Raw genomic sequence first — 16,187 nt, forward strand, 5'->3', positions numbered from 1 at the left:
TTTAAGCTTTCATCTCTGAGAGAGAGGAGAAAATCTGCTGCTTCAGATCTGAAAACATCCACAGGTGTTTCTGTCCATCCTTCCACTGTCAGAAGACGACTCAGCGCTATGGGTCTGAAAGGATGTGTAGCTGTCAGAAAACCATTACAAAGAAAAGGAAACAGACACAAAAGAAAGAAAAAAGTAACATGCACTGAAACTGGACATTGGTGGAGTAAAGTTTTATGGGCTGACATCTAAATTTAACAGTCTAAATGTGTGTTTGGGATTACTGGGATTCTGAGGAGCAGAAAATGCAACCAACTTCTAAGACTGAACTTTGGAGATGTGGAAAAACATCCCTGCAGATTTCTTCGAAAACTGAAAGTGAGTATCATGAAAAGAATGGAAGCTGGAATAAAGGTAAGGTTAGTGATACGGTGACACATTAAACACACTGAAAAAACTGATCTTATATTCATTTGTTGAGGTTTCTCTATAGTGTTCTGTTAAATTATGTTAAAGTTTCCTGCTAGTTTGACACTGAAATATGAATAACTTGTATTTAACGGCTGTTTGACTGGAAATTAAATAAATGATGGGTGATCTCTGAATTTCGCACAGTGCTGTACACATTCAACCTAAACCTATGACTGTACAATGGTCGATGTGCTACAGCCAAGCTCAAAATGCAGCCTACAAGCATGCCAGCACACCCTCACTCTCTCTTACTTCCTCTCTCTCTCTCTTCAGGGAACACACACATGCACACACTTGAACGGACATTAAAATAAAACAAAGAGAAAACATTCTCTCCCTCAGGAAATATTGGTCACTACTCAACCAGCCGAAGTACTTGGAAAGTGATCAGTACTTAGAATTGCTGTGTAATATTTAATCGATTCAGTAGAGAAGTTAAACTGAAAGTGTCTTTCTGTGAGTCAGAGAGCAGAACAAACTCTTACAAAGAATACTGCAGTAAACATAAAATGACTCAACGAATGGAGAAGATTTCTATAAATTCAAGCAGCTCCTCTGCATTTCCGCTGTCGTACTTAAATGTTCTCAATGAATGATTATTCAAGCTGCCAACCATTCGTTCACTTTTGGCAATGAACAGTTTCTGGAAGCACCATTTTCTGAAAGCACCTCTCCACATCATATGCAAGAAGAAGAAGCCAGGATCACGCAGCAACCCAAAGAATGGAGATGTTGGTGCCGCCCTCATGCGTGATCTGATTAATGCGACCGCGTACGCAGTCCAGAGTGACGTAGATAGCGGTGTTGTTCTGCACCTCAAAAGACGCCCTCAGTCCGACACTGGCCCACTCACTGCCCTCGGGCATGTGACCCCCAACCTGCTGCGCCAGAGGAGTCGAATGGGCCCCTTCTCGGCCCTGGCGATGTAGCACTAGCTTCACCACGTTACAGGAGTGGATTAGCTTTACATTTAGTGCCACGTTGGCTATCCCGGCTTCTCGGAACACAAAGTTCCTCCGTGCATGTTGCTCTCCTGTCCCTGCCAGCCGAACATGGTCAGCGTTCGGACCCACCTGTTGGAAGAACAGGGCTTTGTTCCTCACGGCGCCGGACGGCAGGCCCGTCCTGGAAACGGTGGCCGTGAGAGATGAGGAAACGCTGCTCGGGATCCAGAGCAGACTTAGCATACTAATCCCAGAGCTATCGCCAAAATAGCGGATGTTGCACTGGGATGGGGTGAAGATCTCAAAGTTCAGCCAATCCCCTGAATCCACGGTGGTGGCAGCGGACAAAGTGATGGACGTGTCCCGGTAGTTTACCCCAGACTTGAAGGAGCGTACAACTTCTTGGTTTGTCCCATTAGCGTTGATGTAGGCGACCAGGGAGAAGCCTTCACGTATGCAGGTGTGGCCCATGGCGTAGAGCGCCTGCTGCAGGACAAACTTCACCACGCCCCTCTCTGTAAAGCGAACACCACGGCTGTCATGGGTAAGCGACACCATGTAGGAGTCAGAGACAGCAGTGACACGGAAGGCTGGCCGATAGTTGCCCTGATAGTGAGCCACTGTGGACATCTGGGCCGTCATCGCCACAGCACCGGTGTCATGGGACAGCCACAGCAGGCTGAAGGCGGAGGCACCCAGTTCGTACAGCTGCAGATCTTTGCTCTGGTTGCAGTGCTGGTTGGGGCTCTTCAGCACCAGGGACAGCGTCTGGTTGGGCTCCACCTCTGCCACCGCACTCACCGTCACGCCCTGGAAGTGTTTCCTCTCTGGCTGCTCCACTCGTACCCCGCTCAGGTCAAGGCCCTCCTCCTCGCTGCCGTTGAGCCGCATTCCTACCTGCAGGAAGTTCCTGCAGCTGTGCTTCAGGGCAAAGTTGTGGTCCACCCAGAGCAGGCCGTGCTGGAGCAGGCTTAGGGAGCCATTGTGGCTGACCAACAGGTCGCTGCTCCCCTTTCCCCTGATGCTCAACTGTAAGCCTGGGAACACTGTGCTGCTCTTTGAGCGAGCTGGGGGCAGTGTGACTAATGCAGACCAGGACTGAGACAGTGTGTTCTCTGACAGCACACCACACACAGCGTCACTGGTACGGGTGCACGGGACGGCCACTGGCTCCCCATCACAGTCCGAGCATGCCTGGCACTCCTGGAGCTCTTGGTTGTAGAAGTATTCATGGCCACACAGGCCTGCAGAGATCTCTCTCTCAGACACACCCAGGCATCGGAACCCACCTACACAGAAAAGTACATGGTATATATTAAAGCAGTTGTTTCTTGGTCCTGGAGTTTCCCTGTCTTGCACGTTTTAGTGTGTTCCCTGCTCAAACACCCACTTCAACTCAGAAAGGTCCTGTTAATTTGCTGTTTAGTTGGACCAGGTGTGTTAAAGCTGGGAAATGACAAAAACATGTAGGGCAGGGGTACTCCAGGACCTTGGCCGGAACTAGGGATGTGCATTCCAACTTTTCCGAATTTTGATATTCGAGTATCTGTAACAGTTCATGAATGCATATCTGGTTAACCGCAGGGAAGGCAAAACAACAGGCCTTGTTCACCAAGATCTTCCTAAGTTTTTTCTTAAATGTGTTCTTGGAAAAGGTCCTAAGAAAAAGCCTACATCAGATTCAGGTTCTTAAACTGCAGAATTGTTCACTCCTTTGTTCTCTTAAGTGTGCGCAGAATCTGTTCTTAACTAAGAACACATCCCGAATGAGAAAACACTGGTGAATGTCAGAATCTTTGTGAAAACGGCATAAGTGGGTTTTAAGAAGGGTTGGTGAATGAGGCCCATGGTCCAGAAATAATGTGGGGATGTAGGCTTACCATTTTAGGTGACAGAACAGGTGCTGCACAAAATATAGCAGCATGCAGGGAAACATGTCTTCTTAGTTAAAAAATAGCTGACGGACATCGGTAGGTTTTTGTGTTGGACCAGTAACAGAGACTGCCTCTTCAGATGAGCCACCAATGTGGACCCGTGTCAAGATGGATGCTGTCATGGACTCGCTATTTTCTACACAAGGTATTTCCTTCTCAGTGGACATCAGTGGACAGTGCCAACATGTTATTCGCCATTGAATTATGTTTGAGTTGCAAAGTATAACGTAACATACTCACAAAACCGTCACAGTTCTGTGAATCAGTGGCTTGTTTATTTTCTCTGTCTTCCCATAAAGAAATGTAATGCATATCCGAATAATGACTTCAGTATTAGAATACTGGTACCTCAGTTAACATAGTACCCAAGTACCCATGCACATCCCTACTGCATCCCTGGATCTAGGGGTGTAACGATGCAATGTGATATTGTTATATTGCAATGTAAAACTGTGACAATGTGCATCATGGAGATCTAACAATGCATCGTCTAGAATGGGAATTCTAGTAATTATGCATGTAACTGCATTGTTTGAACACCAAGTGCAGTGCAGTAAAACGACGTCATGATAACAAGTAGTTTTTACTTATTGTTAACAACATTAAGGTTCAAGTTTACTCACCTGGTGTATTGAGACATTTCACTCGTTCGCCACACAGGTTTGGGATTTCCAGGCATTCATCCCTGTCCTGCATAATAATATATTTTTTTTACTTCGCAGAAATTGAAGGTAGTTTTCCACATGCAAATGAAGACTAGTCCTAGTCTACAAAAAGTACTTACACTTACATTAAGCCCAATAAAATGCCACCTACACTTTTTCTTTAGTAAGGCATGCATTAAATGTACTTTGTGACTGGTTTGATTGCATTTCAACAATAGTTTGGCAAAAATGAACTTCACAAAATTTGTTTATTTGACTATGATTTTGGAATGCAGTTTGCACAATGCTATCTGATGATCATTTAGGTTTATTCATAAAAAAAGGCATGCCGGTTTCCAACTTAAAAGACGGTATTAATATGCACGTCTGTTGAGGTGCATTTTGTTTGTCTGTAAAAACTCGGTGTGAAAAGGCCTGAAACCTACAGTATGTACGTTTTACGGAGTTGGAGACGTCTCTGGTGTAATGTGTAATTGCATTCAACGTGTGGTAGAACATTTTGTAATGTTTGTTGTGAGCCCTTTCCCGACTGGATGAATCTGATGATTGCGAACGTGTTGAAAAAGCATTCAAAGAGAACTCAGTCAAAACTTGACGTCTCTCAACGATTATCTACTATTGTTATCAGTATGATGTTGAACTGGCTGATGCCCTACATTTGATATTTCTCTAAAATTGATTTAACTTTCTACTGCTCAGATTTAGTGATGATACCTGGCAAATCCTGTCAGCATTGGGTGAACACTGGGACACCAGGAAAAACCCAGGTGGGCACATGGTGCAAGTTTCGCACCGCGGTGGCTGCTTCTGGAAGTTGCAGTACTCCTCAGGCCCGCAGGCAGTTTGACAGGCAAGCAGGGGGTGATCAGTGTCCCCAGCCACGTCCATCACCTTGGCATCCATGTCCATTTTGTGCACGGCATAGGACTTCTGCAGGTGACTGCGTGCCTGGCTCTGCAGGCCTGCCAGGTGGCTCTCAAAGTAGCTCTGCAGCTCCCCCTGCAGGCCCTGGAAGGACACCTGCTTGACGGTCTCGGAGAGCAGGCCATACTGCGCTTTGACCACGTCCATCTGCTCGTACATGCGCCGCTGCTGCTCCAGGATCTCGCGCTGTTGGGACAGCAGTGCCCCCTGCTGATCCACCAGCCGCTGCTGCAGATCGCGGATCACCACCTGCTGGGCTCGCAGGGCCTCCACCAGCTTCTCCTGCCCTTTGGCCAGCTGCAGGTGCAGGATCAGTGCATCCTCTGAGGGCACTTCATTCTCTCCTGGAAGAAAGAAGATCACAGACCCAACTTTTAGCACTGCTGTGCATAACGTCACCTTCATAAGAAACAGTAACTTTATAGGAGAACAGAAAATATTCTTAACTTAGAGGGCCCACGTCATGGAAAACCGAATTTGCCTCGTCATATTAGGGAGTTTGAAGTAATATGTAAACTCTGTTAAAATTTCAAAGCATACCATTCACTTCCCAGTCCATTCAGTCCATATGAGGAAACTACGTTTCAAAAACATCCTGTTTTGAATTCACGGTTTCTGTGTTGTCACAAAAACCAACACATTTACATATATTCACCTATTCAAGCTACAGCAGTTTAGCTGAATTCATTCTGAAGCTGAAGTGTTTCAGATCTGAGTGTTTTTTGAGAAGTGCTGTTTGAAACTCAAATAAAACTATTTAATTCAAAATACTGCGTCTCTGAGAGACTCTGAGACGTGGCTATGCAGACAGCCCATGGTCGACTTGCACCTTCTGACAATAGGACTAGCTGTGTTGTTGCTTGTTGTTAGTTTAAGTTCTGTATATGTGTTTATTGAGCTTTTCTGTGTCTGGGAGTGGGGCTATTGTGTAGGTACACTATATGTCCAAAAGTTTGTGGACACCCCTTATTTCACTTATTGAATGAATTCAGCTGCATTGAGGTGCCCTCACTGCTGAGACCGGAGTTCAAATGCACACACAGCTTGTATATTCTCCATAGAAAAAGCACTGACAATGGAATTGGATGCTCTGGAGCAGCCCATAGGCTAGAGGGGTATGAAGCCCCCCCAGCACTGAGCTGTCTAGCAATGGAACTGCATTCCCTAGAGTGATGGAATACCATCCAATACCTTTGGGATGAGTTGGAGTGGTGTTTGTGATCCAGAGGTAATCATCCAACTTTAATACCTGATCTTACTAGTGCTCCTGCTGCTGAATGCAATCAAATCCTCACAGCAATGTTCCAGCATTTAGTTTAAAGCCTTCCCTGAAGAGTAGAGACAGTTACTGCAGCAGAGGGGGACAAACTCCTTTTTAATACTCTTGATTTTGGGTGACTGTCCACAAACTTTTGGCCATATAGTGTATTTGTGTTTTGGGTTGGTCACCATCAGACTGAAGCTGGTGGCTATTGGTGATTTACCCTGCGGTTTCAGTGCTGTAAATGTGCCTTTCTGCTGGTGTGTTTAATTAAGAGCACTTCTTGCACCACAAGCATGGCCTAAGAACTGAGGAACATTTTGTGTTATGCATTTTATGGCTACTGTGAAAAGGAGTTAATGTAACTCAAAAGTGAGTGAACGACTTTGATCCATTCAATATGAAATGTAGGGATACACAATGATTCATTTTGGTATCCCATTTAAAAATGAGCAGCATCAACAGATGTTTAGATTCGATCAATATTTCAAACTGATATTTAAAATATCTGAAACTGCTATACACTGTAAAAAGTGGATCTACTTAAAAAATTACTTCATGTGGTAAACAGGTAATTAACTAGTTTTATTCAACCTAAATAAATACTTTGAATGAACGATTCTTTCAATCAAAGTAATTTTTTCAGTTGAATAAAACTAGTTCAATTGCTTGTTACCACATGTAATTTGCAATAACAAATAATAGTAATACAGTATTTTTTAAGTAGATCTGACGAGCCACTTTTTGCAGTGTACTAAAGGTTAAATAATTTTATTGCATTTGTGACCCTAAGGAAATTTGTAATCCCAAATTTTACAGTTTATAAATTCATATATGCATCAACAGGAAAGTACATGAAAAAATCAGATACTGGCATCAGCCCACAGTTCCCATATCTGTGAATCCCTAATAAATATTCACTCAATGTAAAGAGCAGCTGCATCAAATAGTGTAAAAAACTAAACCAATGTTTTCTTATGGCAACAGTGATACCCACTGCCCAAAAATACCCATCCCCCTTCACAAAAACAGTCACAGAACAGTAAAAACTACAGGTAGTGTAGAATCGCTCTCTAGTGTTTTCAGGCAGCATCGGTGATCAGCTTAATTGAGCAATTTGATATATATCTGATACTCTTATGAAGTTGGCTTGAAAAAGCCAACATACTTTTGTTTGTTTTATTATTCTGCACATTCTTTTTGTACCAGTTTTATGGGTTGGATTTTCAACATAGAGCCACAATTTTTTTTAAATCACAGAACCTATATGGGAATAGTGTACTTGTGCTTTTGGGACTGTACAGTTTTCTAGAAATATAGAAACGTCTTTTTTCCATAGAAAACTAATGGCAGAATGATGAGTAAATTCAGATCTATCTGCCACAAATTATGTCACAAAGGAAATCTCTCATACTGTCTCTTACACACAATACATACAGACCCATCCAACACTTGGGATAACATAGCAATGGCCTAGCAACACTTTAGCAACCACCTAGGATAATACTGCAATGGCCAAGCATCACCTTAGCAACCACCTGAAATAACATTACAATGGCCTAGCAACACCTTAGCAACCACCTGGGATAAAACAGCCATGGCCTAGCAACACCTTAGCAACCACCTGAAATAACATTGCAATGGCCTAGTAACACCTTAGCAACCACCCAAAATACCACAACCATGGCCTAGCAACACCTTAGCAACCACCTGAAATAATACTGCAATCGCCTAGCAGCACCTTAGCAACCACCTGAAATACCACAACCTTGGCCTAGCAACACCTTAGCAACCACCTGAAATAACATTGCAATGGCCTAGCAACACCTTAGCAACTACCTAGGATAACACTGCAATGGCCAACCAACACCTTAACAACTACCTGAAATACCACAACCATGGCCTAGCAACACCTTAGCAACTACCTAGGATAACACTGCAATGGCCAACCAACACCTTAGCAACTACCTGAAATACCACAACCATGGCCTAGCAACACCTTAGCAGCTACCTGGGATAACACTGCAATGGCCAACCAACACCTTAGCAACTACCTGAAATACCACAACCATGGCCTAGCAACACCTTAGCAGCTACCTGGGATAACACTGCAATGGCCAAGCAACACCTTAACAGCCACCTGGAATACTATAGCAATACCCTAGCAACACCTAAGCAACCACTTGGGATTTCTGCAATGGCTTTGTCAAGCCAACTTACAGTTGTTTGCAAACTTTCCCTTTCTACTTTGTTCTGTGGGTCATTTGTCAGGGCTGACTGGATGATGCCATGATTTGTCTGGCTTCTTCATTCAAGGATGAATTAATTATCTTATTAGAGACAGCATGATACCAGCATGTATCAGCATGATACAAACCTTGAGTTATGGCTTATTCTGATCTTTCTTCTTTAAAAACTACTAAACTTTAAAGTTCCCAACTTGAAGCATTTCATTTAAGATGATCATCTAAAAGTACTCTGTGATGCTGAAAGTACTCAATACTCCACAGAAAGAACTACAGGCTAACAACATCACATCACACAGTGTGAGTGGGTGCTATTTCAGGATAGATTTCGTCTCTGTTGGGGCAAAACCTCGTCTCCATTTTTGATTTCCATTTTTTTGGAAATAATAATTTCTCCATTAACTTCTACTAAAAGATTTTTTTTCCCTTTTTTGCAGACAGCAGCGATTTGTTACAGGATATTTTCTGCTGATATCGCCTGGATACGGATACCTCTATCGGATTAGTGGCATCTCTAATACTTTTATAGCTCACTTTCTTTATCTTCCATTGTCGTGGACATCACCTCACAATAAACACATACACACAAACTGGCCGCTTCATTACGTTCACCTCCTTGTATCTACACTCATTGTCCATTTTATCAGCTCCACTTACCATATAGGTTACAGACTGCAGTCCATCTGTTTCTCTGCATACTTTCACCCTGTTCTTCAATGGTCAGGACCTCCACAGGACCACCACCAGGTTCTATTTGGGTGGTAGGTCATTCTCAGCACTGCAGTAACACTGATGTGGTGGTGGTGTGTGAGTGTGTGTTGCGCTGGTGCGAGTGGATCAGACACAGCAGTGCTGCTGGAGTTTTACACACCTCAGTGTCACTGCTGGACTGAGAATAGTCCACCATCCAAAAATATCCAGCTAACAGCGTCCTGTGACCACCAATGAAGGATGACCAACACAGACTGAACCGCAACAGATGAGCTACTATCTCTGACTAGAGTGAGTTTAAAAACTCCAGCAGCACTGCTGTGTATGAAGTGGCCAGTCAGTCTATGTATATCCTGTTTGCAATTATGTCACGTTTGCCTTTGTTTGAGTTGCCACACCATCTTTGATGGCCTAATTAACTCTATTCCAGTGCAAGTGTTAAGTGACCCTTATTAGTCCCACAACAGGGAAATTTCACCTCAGTATTTTGACCCATCCAGTGCAGTGAAACACCACATACACACTAGTGAACACACACACTAGGGAGCACGGTGCTCGGGGAGCAGTTGGGGGTTGGGTGCCTTGCTCAAGGGCATTTTAGTCACATACTGTTGGCTGTTGATGTTCCCTAACCTCCAGCCGATGACTGCCCACAATCCTAATAACTTTCACAAGCAATACTACAGAGCCTCATTTTTCTCTGAGACATTATGGATCCTGTTCTCAAAGCACACATCATATCCAGTTCTATCCTCAGTGTCCTAAGTACAGATGACTTCAATCTCCCTCTGGACTAAGGACAGATCACTGCGCTATACTGATGGCATTCTCTCTGGGAGACATCACAAACCCAGTCCTCCCAGTCCAAAACAGAAAATGGACATTTCAGACCTTATTCTCTCCTGTGACGGAGCAGAAAACAATTCTCTCCTCAAACATACCACAGAGTACATTACAGACCCTACTGACCATATAGCTAGACTCCATTCACCTCTACAGGCCACAAACTACACTACAACACAAGGACCTACAGTACTGTACAAAGGTCAGAGACCACCCTTCATTTAGTTAATCTTTTTTCAGCGTAAGGATAAAAGAAGAAAACATAATTAACAGGAAATTAGAAGCCGCAACAACTAATATGATATTTTTTCAGTACGTAGTGTGTCCACACTTTGTCTTGTTTACAGCTACCATCCCGTCCAGGAGCCCCGCTTTCAGTTTTTTCAAAGAAATCTGTAGAGATATTTTAACACCTCCAAACTTCAGTCTTAGAAGTTAGTTACATTTGCTGTTTCTCGCGATCCAAATAATCCCAAACACATTCAGTGATGTTGAGGTCTGGACTCTGGGGTGGTCAGTCCATTGTTCAGCTTCTTTGTTTGATGTGTCCGTCTCCTTTTCTCAGTGAGGTTCTTCTTGACAGCTACACATCCTTTCAGACCCACAGCGCTGAGTCGTCTTCTCACAGTGGAAGGATGGACAGAAATACCTGTGGATGTTTTCAGATCTGAAGCAGCTTGATTTTCTCCTCTCTCTCAGAGATGAAAGCTTTAAGTGCTGTTTATCTGATGGGGGCAGTTTTGGTGTCTACCAGGTCTCGCATGGTTGCTGGGAGCCACATTTTCTTTTTATCTTTTTACTATTTTTGGAACTCCAGTTTTGGAAACTGGAAACTCATTTGTGTTCCTTTGACTTTCCCCCCACTTACTTATGCAAATTGATTGTTTTATATGTAATCGCATATCAGAAGTGTCTGCTTAATAACTTGTACTTAAATGGAAATTAAATTAAGGGTGACTTTTGCACAGTACTGTATGATGTCATTTAAGGCCAGTTTGTTTTCCCAAAAGCATTAAAGGACAATCACTGCTATAAAATCCATTGAGAATCACTTGCCTCTCTCTATATAGCCTAAACATTAGGAAATGTAGCCCCAGTAAATTCTAAACAAAATTCTGTGGAAAAACACAGATGATTGACAAGTAGTACCAACCTGATTTAGCCTGAAGTACACTGTAAAAAGTGTGGTAACAAGCAATTAAACTAGATTAATTTAACTCAAAAATTACTTGGAAGAATCGTTCATTCAAAGTATTTATTTAGGTTGAATAAAACTAGTTAATTTACTTGTTACCACATGAAGTATTTTTTTAAGTAGACCTGACGAGCCACTTTTTACAGTGTGAAATGTGTCCTCATGTCACTGCATCCTAAAAGAAACACTTTCACAGCCTTTGTAACATGCAAATGCAATATATGAATTCTTGTGTATTTTTTTCTTTGTTTTTGAAGCTGTCTGGGTAGATGGCGTGCTCTGTTAAATGTAGTTTAGAATGACTTTTGTCTCTAAAACTAACTGCTATTATTTCTCTTCCTGTCAAAGCTGCAATTTGAGGCTATGAAAGTAGCATGGACAGACATCAAAGCAGCTTAAATATTCCAGACAGTTGACTGCCAGATTTTTTCCCTCTTCCGCACTTTCACAATGCTTTCAAGTGAAGCTCAACAGATGTGAAGAGCAAAAGCTACTTGTTTTCCAATTAAAGATGGAAATGATTATTCATTTATTTAATCATGCTACTAAACCAAGTATCTAAGAACTGGGCTGTGTAATTATTTCCAATACTTCATCTACTAAGCCAGCCAGCCAGTTCATTCTCTTTTAATAAGGAGTGCCTTCCTACAGCAGTGATAACTATAGCAGTGTGTCCTAATGCTAAACCTGGAGTACCTCCCCCACAGACAGATTTTGGTGTTTTCCCTGCTCTAAAACACCTGACTGAACTCACTGGCTCATTAACCTCTTAAATTCCCAGAACGTGTGGGCCGTTCCAGAATTCCTCCTCACTCTACAACTACATAACTTACATATTAGTTTTGTAGTACAGGAGAATGGGGGGCCCAAACTAAAGCAGGGGAAAAATGTAACATGGATATTTTATGTAGTTAAACAGATTGAAGTAGAACATGCTTTCGGTCACGTTCTTGTATTCCCAAAGGAACTTCATCTGCCAATTTTCACAACAATCAGACCGACTTTTCTCTGCACTCACCCCAAAGACGGTTTTGGTACCATGAAAGTAACTTTGTTCATCATAAGTTTTAAACTCGCCTGTATTAAAGTACAGATGAGTATAATTTCTATACTTTTTTGACCACAATCTTGGGGCCTACAATATAGCAAGCATGTAACCAACTCATAGTAAGAGCTAGCCAGGCTAAAGTACAGCCTCCACATGGCGGAGTTAGTTTTAACACTGTATTACAATTAAAGTCAACAGCATACTTCACATGAAAACAATGTCTTTTTGGCCAAAATAACACAGTGGTTTGAGTATGTGCAGTGCTGTTTGCTACATTAGCTTCCTGATTCCAGTGCAAAACTAGTAAAGCAAACTTCAGACACCGAATATGACTATATTTAGGGGAAAAGTTTTTGCCTAGCTATCACTTTAAGGGTCTTTAGATTATAACAGCACTAAAATCTGCAGTGCAAGGGGACCGCTGGACTAGTGAAACACTATTGGCTTATTTGGGGAAGCCACACAAGATTTGAGACAAGACCCTCCCAGAAAAGGCCACAACACAACAGTTTCTCTTCACCTGGTTTGATGTCACACGTGAGCTGCACTCCCAATGCAGCACCTCCCAGGTCCGCCGGAGGATATCCCATGTCTGGAAGCTCGGCCAGAAACTGAGCCGCTCGGTCCGGCACGTGTATCAGAGCAGGTTGGCTCAGGGCAGGGCCATCGGAGGTGCAGCCGTCCGCTAAGCACGGTCTCGCTTTGGGTTTTGGCCTTATCCTCAAAGGCAGCCTGCATTCCAGCCCTCTGCACTCTCTGGTGTCGTTATTATAGGGGACAGGAGCAGTAACACAGTCTGGCCCAGCACACCCTGTACTGGACACTTCAGCAACGCGTGTCCTCGTGCTTTCTCGCAGATGCTGAGACTGGACAGCTGGACGGGATTCCCACAGTTCAGCTGGAGGAGAGTTAGGAAGTGCATGTTGGTGGTTGGAAGAAGCTGGCGCAGCTTTGCTCTGTAATGATGGGGTATGTTGGCGTGATGCTCTACAGCGCCCTCCATAGCATGGGCCGGAATCACCAGCCTGACCACCACTCGCCATCGTCACATAGGGACACAGAACAATCACCAGCAGCAGGAATATTCCCGCAGGTGACGGCATTTTTGTGTCATTCATCTCCCTGAATAAACAGAAGTAAAATCAACAGACATTATTATTCAGTTACTGATTTTAAGACTTGTTATTCAATAACTACTATAACTTATTCAGTAACTTCTATAAGCTAATATGCAAGTTGTGAGAGTGAAGAATTGAAGTGTGGGACCACATATGGACCCCTAGGGTCAGTTTCCTGGACAAAGATTAGCCTTGCCCTGAACTATGTTTTTTTATTTCAGTGGAGAATCTCCATTCAAAATGCTGTGCAGTCCAGGACTTGGCATAATACCTGTTAATAAAACAAGCCCTCAGAGTTTAAGGGCCTAAAGAATATTGTACTGTATTATGCTGCTATATCATATGATTTAAAATCTCCAAAAGGAAATCAAAGGTGCACAACAGCATAGCCAAAATGACAAAAAATGCATGTGGCATCTATATCTATTGCACATTATAGACATGGCTGTTTTATTATTTGTACTGTTGTCTATCTATCACACATACACATGGACAAAGACCAGCCCAGTTAAGAAAGAGAAGTTAGTGCTAGAATGGCAGTAAAGTCAAGCAGACAGGGTACTGAGTCATTAAAGAGCCTTTGTGGCTCTGGCCTGAAAGACTTCGTGAGACAGATGATCACTTTCATTCAGAATGAATACAAGTTAGATTAAGGCCAGACTTTCAATTATCACTCAATCTAGACATAAAGACCTCTAAAAGATCTCTGACTGCATACTTTAACATAACGAGCCAAATCTCGACATATCTGTGCAGGACTTGACATAATTTGAAACATCTGTCTAACATGGCTTAGCTTGAAATAATTCACAACAATCTCAACACAGCATAATGCCATATATCTCTACAACTCACCATATTTCTCCATAACTCACGTCTCAATAACTTACCACATCTCTCCAAAAGTCGCCATATCTCTCCATCACTTGACATAAATCTCCATAACTTGTATATCTCTCCATAACTCACCATATATCTCTCCTTAACTCGCCACATAATTTACTACATATCTCAGCATAACCTCTCTCCATAACATGCCACATCTTTCCATAACTCAACATAAATCTCCACAACTCACCACAGCTCTCTATAACTCACCGTTAATCTCCATGACTTGCCATAAATCTCCATAAGTTGTATATTGCTTCTTAACCCGCCATATATCCCCATAACTCACCATATATCTCCACAACTTGCCATATATCCCCATTTCTCGCCACATCTCTTCATGATTTGCCATGTATCTCCATAACTCGCCTCATCTCTCCATAACTTGCCATATATCTCCATAACTTGTATATCTCTCTAAAACTCACTGTATATATATATATATATATATATATATATATATATATATATATATATATGTATATCAATAACTCATCACATCTCTCCATAACATGTAACATCTTTGCATAACTCAAAATAAATCTCAACTCACCACAGCTTACCTTAACTTTCCACTTCTCTCCATAACTCCCTATATATCTCCACAACTTGCCATATATCTCCATAACTTGCCACATCTCTCCATAACTCACCATATATTTCAATAACTATCACACAACTTACCTATCGTGACATATCTCTCCACAGCTCGGCACATTTCTCCACATCTCTCCCTAACACACCTACTGAGACTCGTCTCGCCACAGCTCGTCAGTTTTCTCCTCGCTCATTTCCTTCTTTGAGCATCTATCAGTCATTAGTATCAGTCTGTTACCTCTAACGCGGGTCCCCGCTGGTCCTCACTGCGCGCGGCTCTGTGTGCTGTTTGAGCCCCAGGAGGCGCGCATCCTCTCCGGCTACAACAGACCCAGTGCAGCCGCTGCGGAGCACAAACACAGACTGCTGCTGGCGCTCCACAAATGCACACACTCACTTCATTAGCATCAGGTTTCCCTGAGCTGCTGGGGCTTTAACCCCTCACTCTCCCTCTCTTTCTCTCTCTCCTCCTCCTGCCCCTCATCTACAGCTCTTCCTTTGAAGTTTCTTTCTTGCTCTTTCATTCTTTTTACTTTTCTGTTCAACACAACGCCTTGTAGGTTTTGCTTTTTTACTACGGTGAATCTCGCTGTTAAAAGCGAAGCAGATTGTATTACAAACAGGAGGCTGTTACTGAAATGAGGGGGACGTTTTGTCTGGGATTCCTGCCAAATCCCCCCTTCTCTCTTCTTCAGCTCCTCTATTCAAGTTACATTTCTCCTTCAGTTTAGTGACTTCGACACAGACTGAAGAAAAACTTTAAAACTCTTCTTCCCCTCAGAGACCAGAGCTCGGCCAGCGACCCCCTGGGGCATTAGGGGCTCCGGGGGGCATTATGGGACATAGGCTTTGTTGAGGGTTTTGCTTGTTTGGACAGCTGCTGTCCTTTAGCCAAAAGCCGCCACAGTGAACGTCCAGGTCAGAGTTTGTTTGTCAGAGTTCAGCAAGGCATGCATACCTTTCATACAAGCATGCTGAGAACACAAATCTCCGTCATGACTGTTTTCAGTGGAGGCCACGGTTTTCCCATTCTTACAGAGACCTACAGCATCCACAGTGCTGAGAGAACACCTACAGCCCTCCCTCACATTCAAACAAACACGAGTCAAATCTTTATTTATATAATGCTTTTAATGCAAACAATGTAATGGTGACATGACACTGTTGTATTACTAGACATAATCTCTCATGAGAGCTCTTGACAGCACATGACATCTGCTATGACATGTTTATGGCATGGTTATGTTAACATTACATAGCACAGTTTAAGTTGAGTGACACCAAAAATGCTTTTACCTCAACAATATAATCAACTATCACTGTTGTATTAACCCCAAGAGATGGTAATAAGCTA

General features: G+C 42.9%; 1 protein-coding gene across 2 annotated transcripts; it reads right to left on the reverse strand.

The window, feature by feature from the left end:
- Positions 1–350: 350 nt before the first annotated feature.
- si:ch211-37e10.2 lies at positions 351–15,405 on the reverse strand. Of its 2 annotated transcripts, none has more exons than XM_036581899.1 (5): positions 15,072–15,405; positions 12,751–13,352; positions 4,717–5,270; positions 3,961–4,027; positions 351–2,692 (listed from the first exon to the last, which is right to left on the reverse strand). In XM_036581899.1, exons 2-5 carry the CDS (start codon positions 13,346–13,348, stop codon positions 1,164–1,166), a joined length of 2,748 nt encoding a protein of 915 aa, XP_036437792.1. In that variant the 5' UTR covers positions 13,349–13,352; positions 15,072–15,405; the 3' UTR covers positions 351–1,163. The 2 variants fall into 2 exon arrangements, with proteins under 2 accessions (XP_036437792.1, XP_036437783.1); XM_036581890.1 differs by lacking the exon at positions 15,072–15,405 and adding an exon at positions 14,921–15,058.
- Positions 15,406–16,187: the final 782 nt, after the last annotated feature.

The sequence above is a fragment of the Colossoma macropomum genome, unplaced genomic scaffold (genome assembly GCF_904425465.1).
Source record: "Colossoma macropomum unplaced genomic scaffold, Colossoma_macropomum, whole genome shotgun sequence".
Lineage (NCBI taxonomy): Eukaryota > Metazoa > Chordata > Actinopteri > Characiformes > Serrasalmidae > Colossoma > Colossoma macropomum.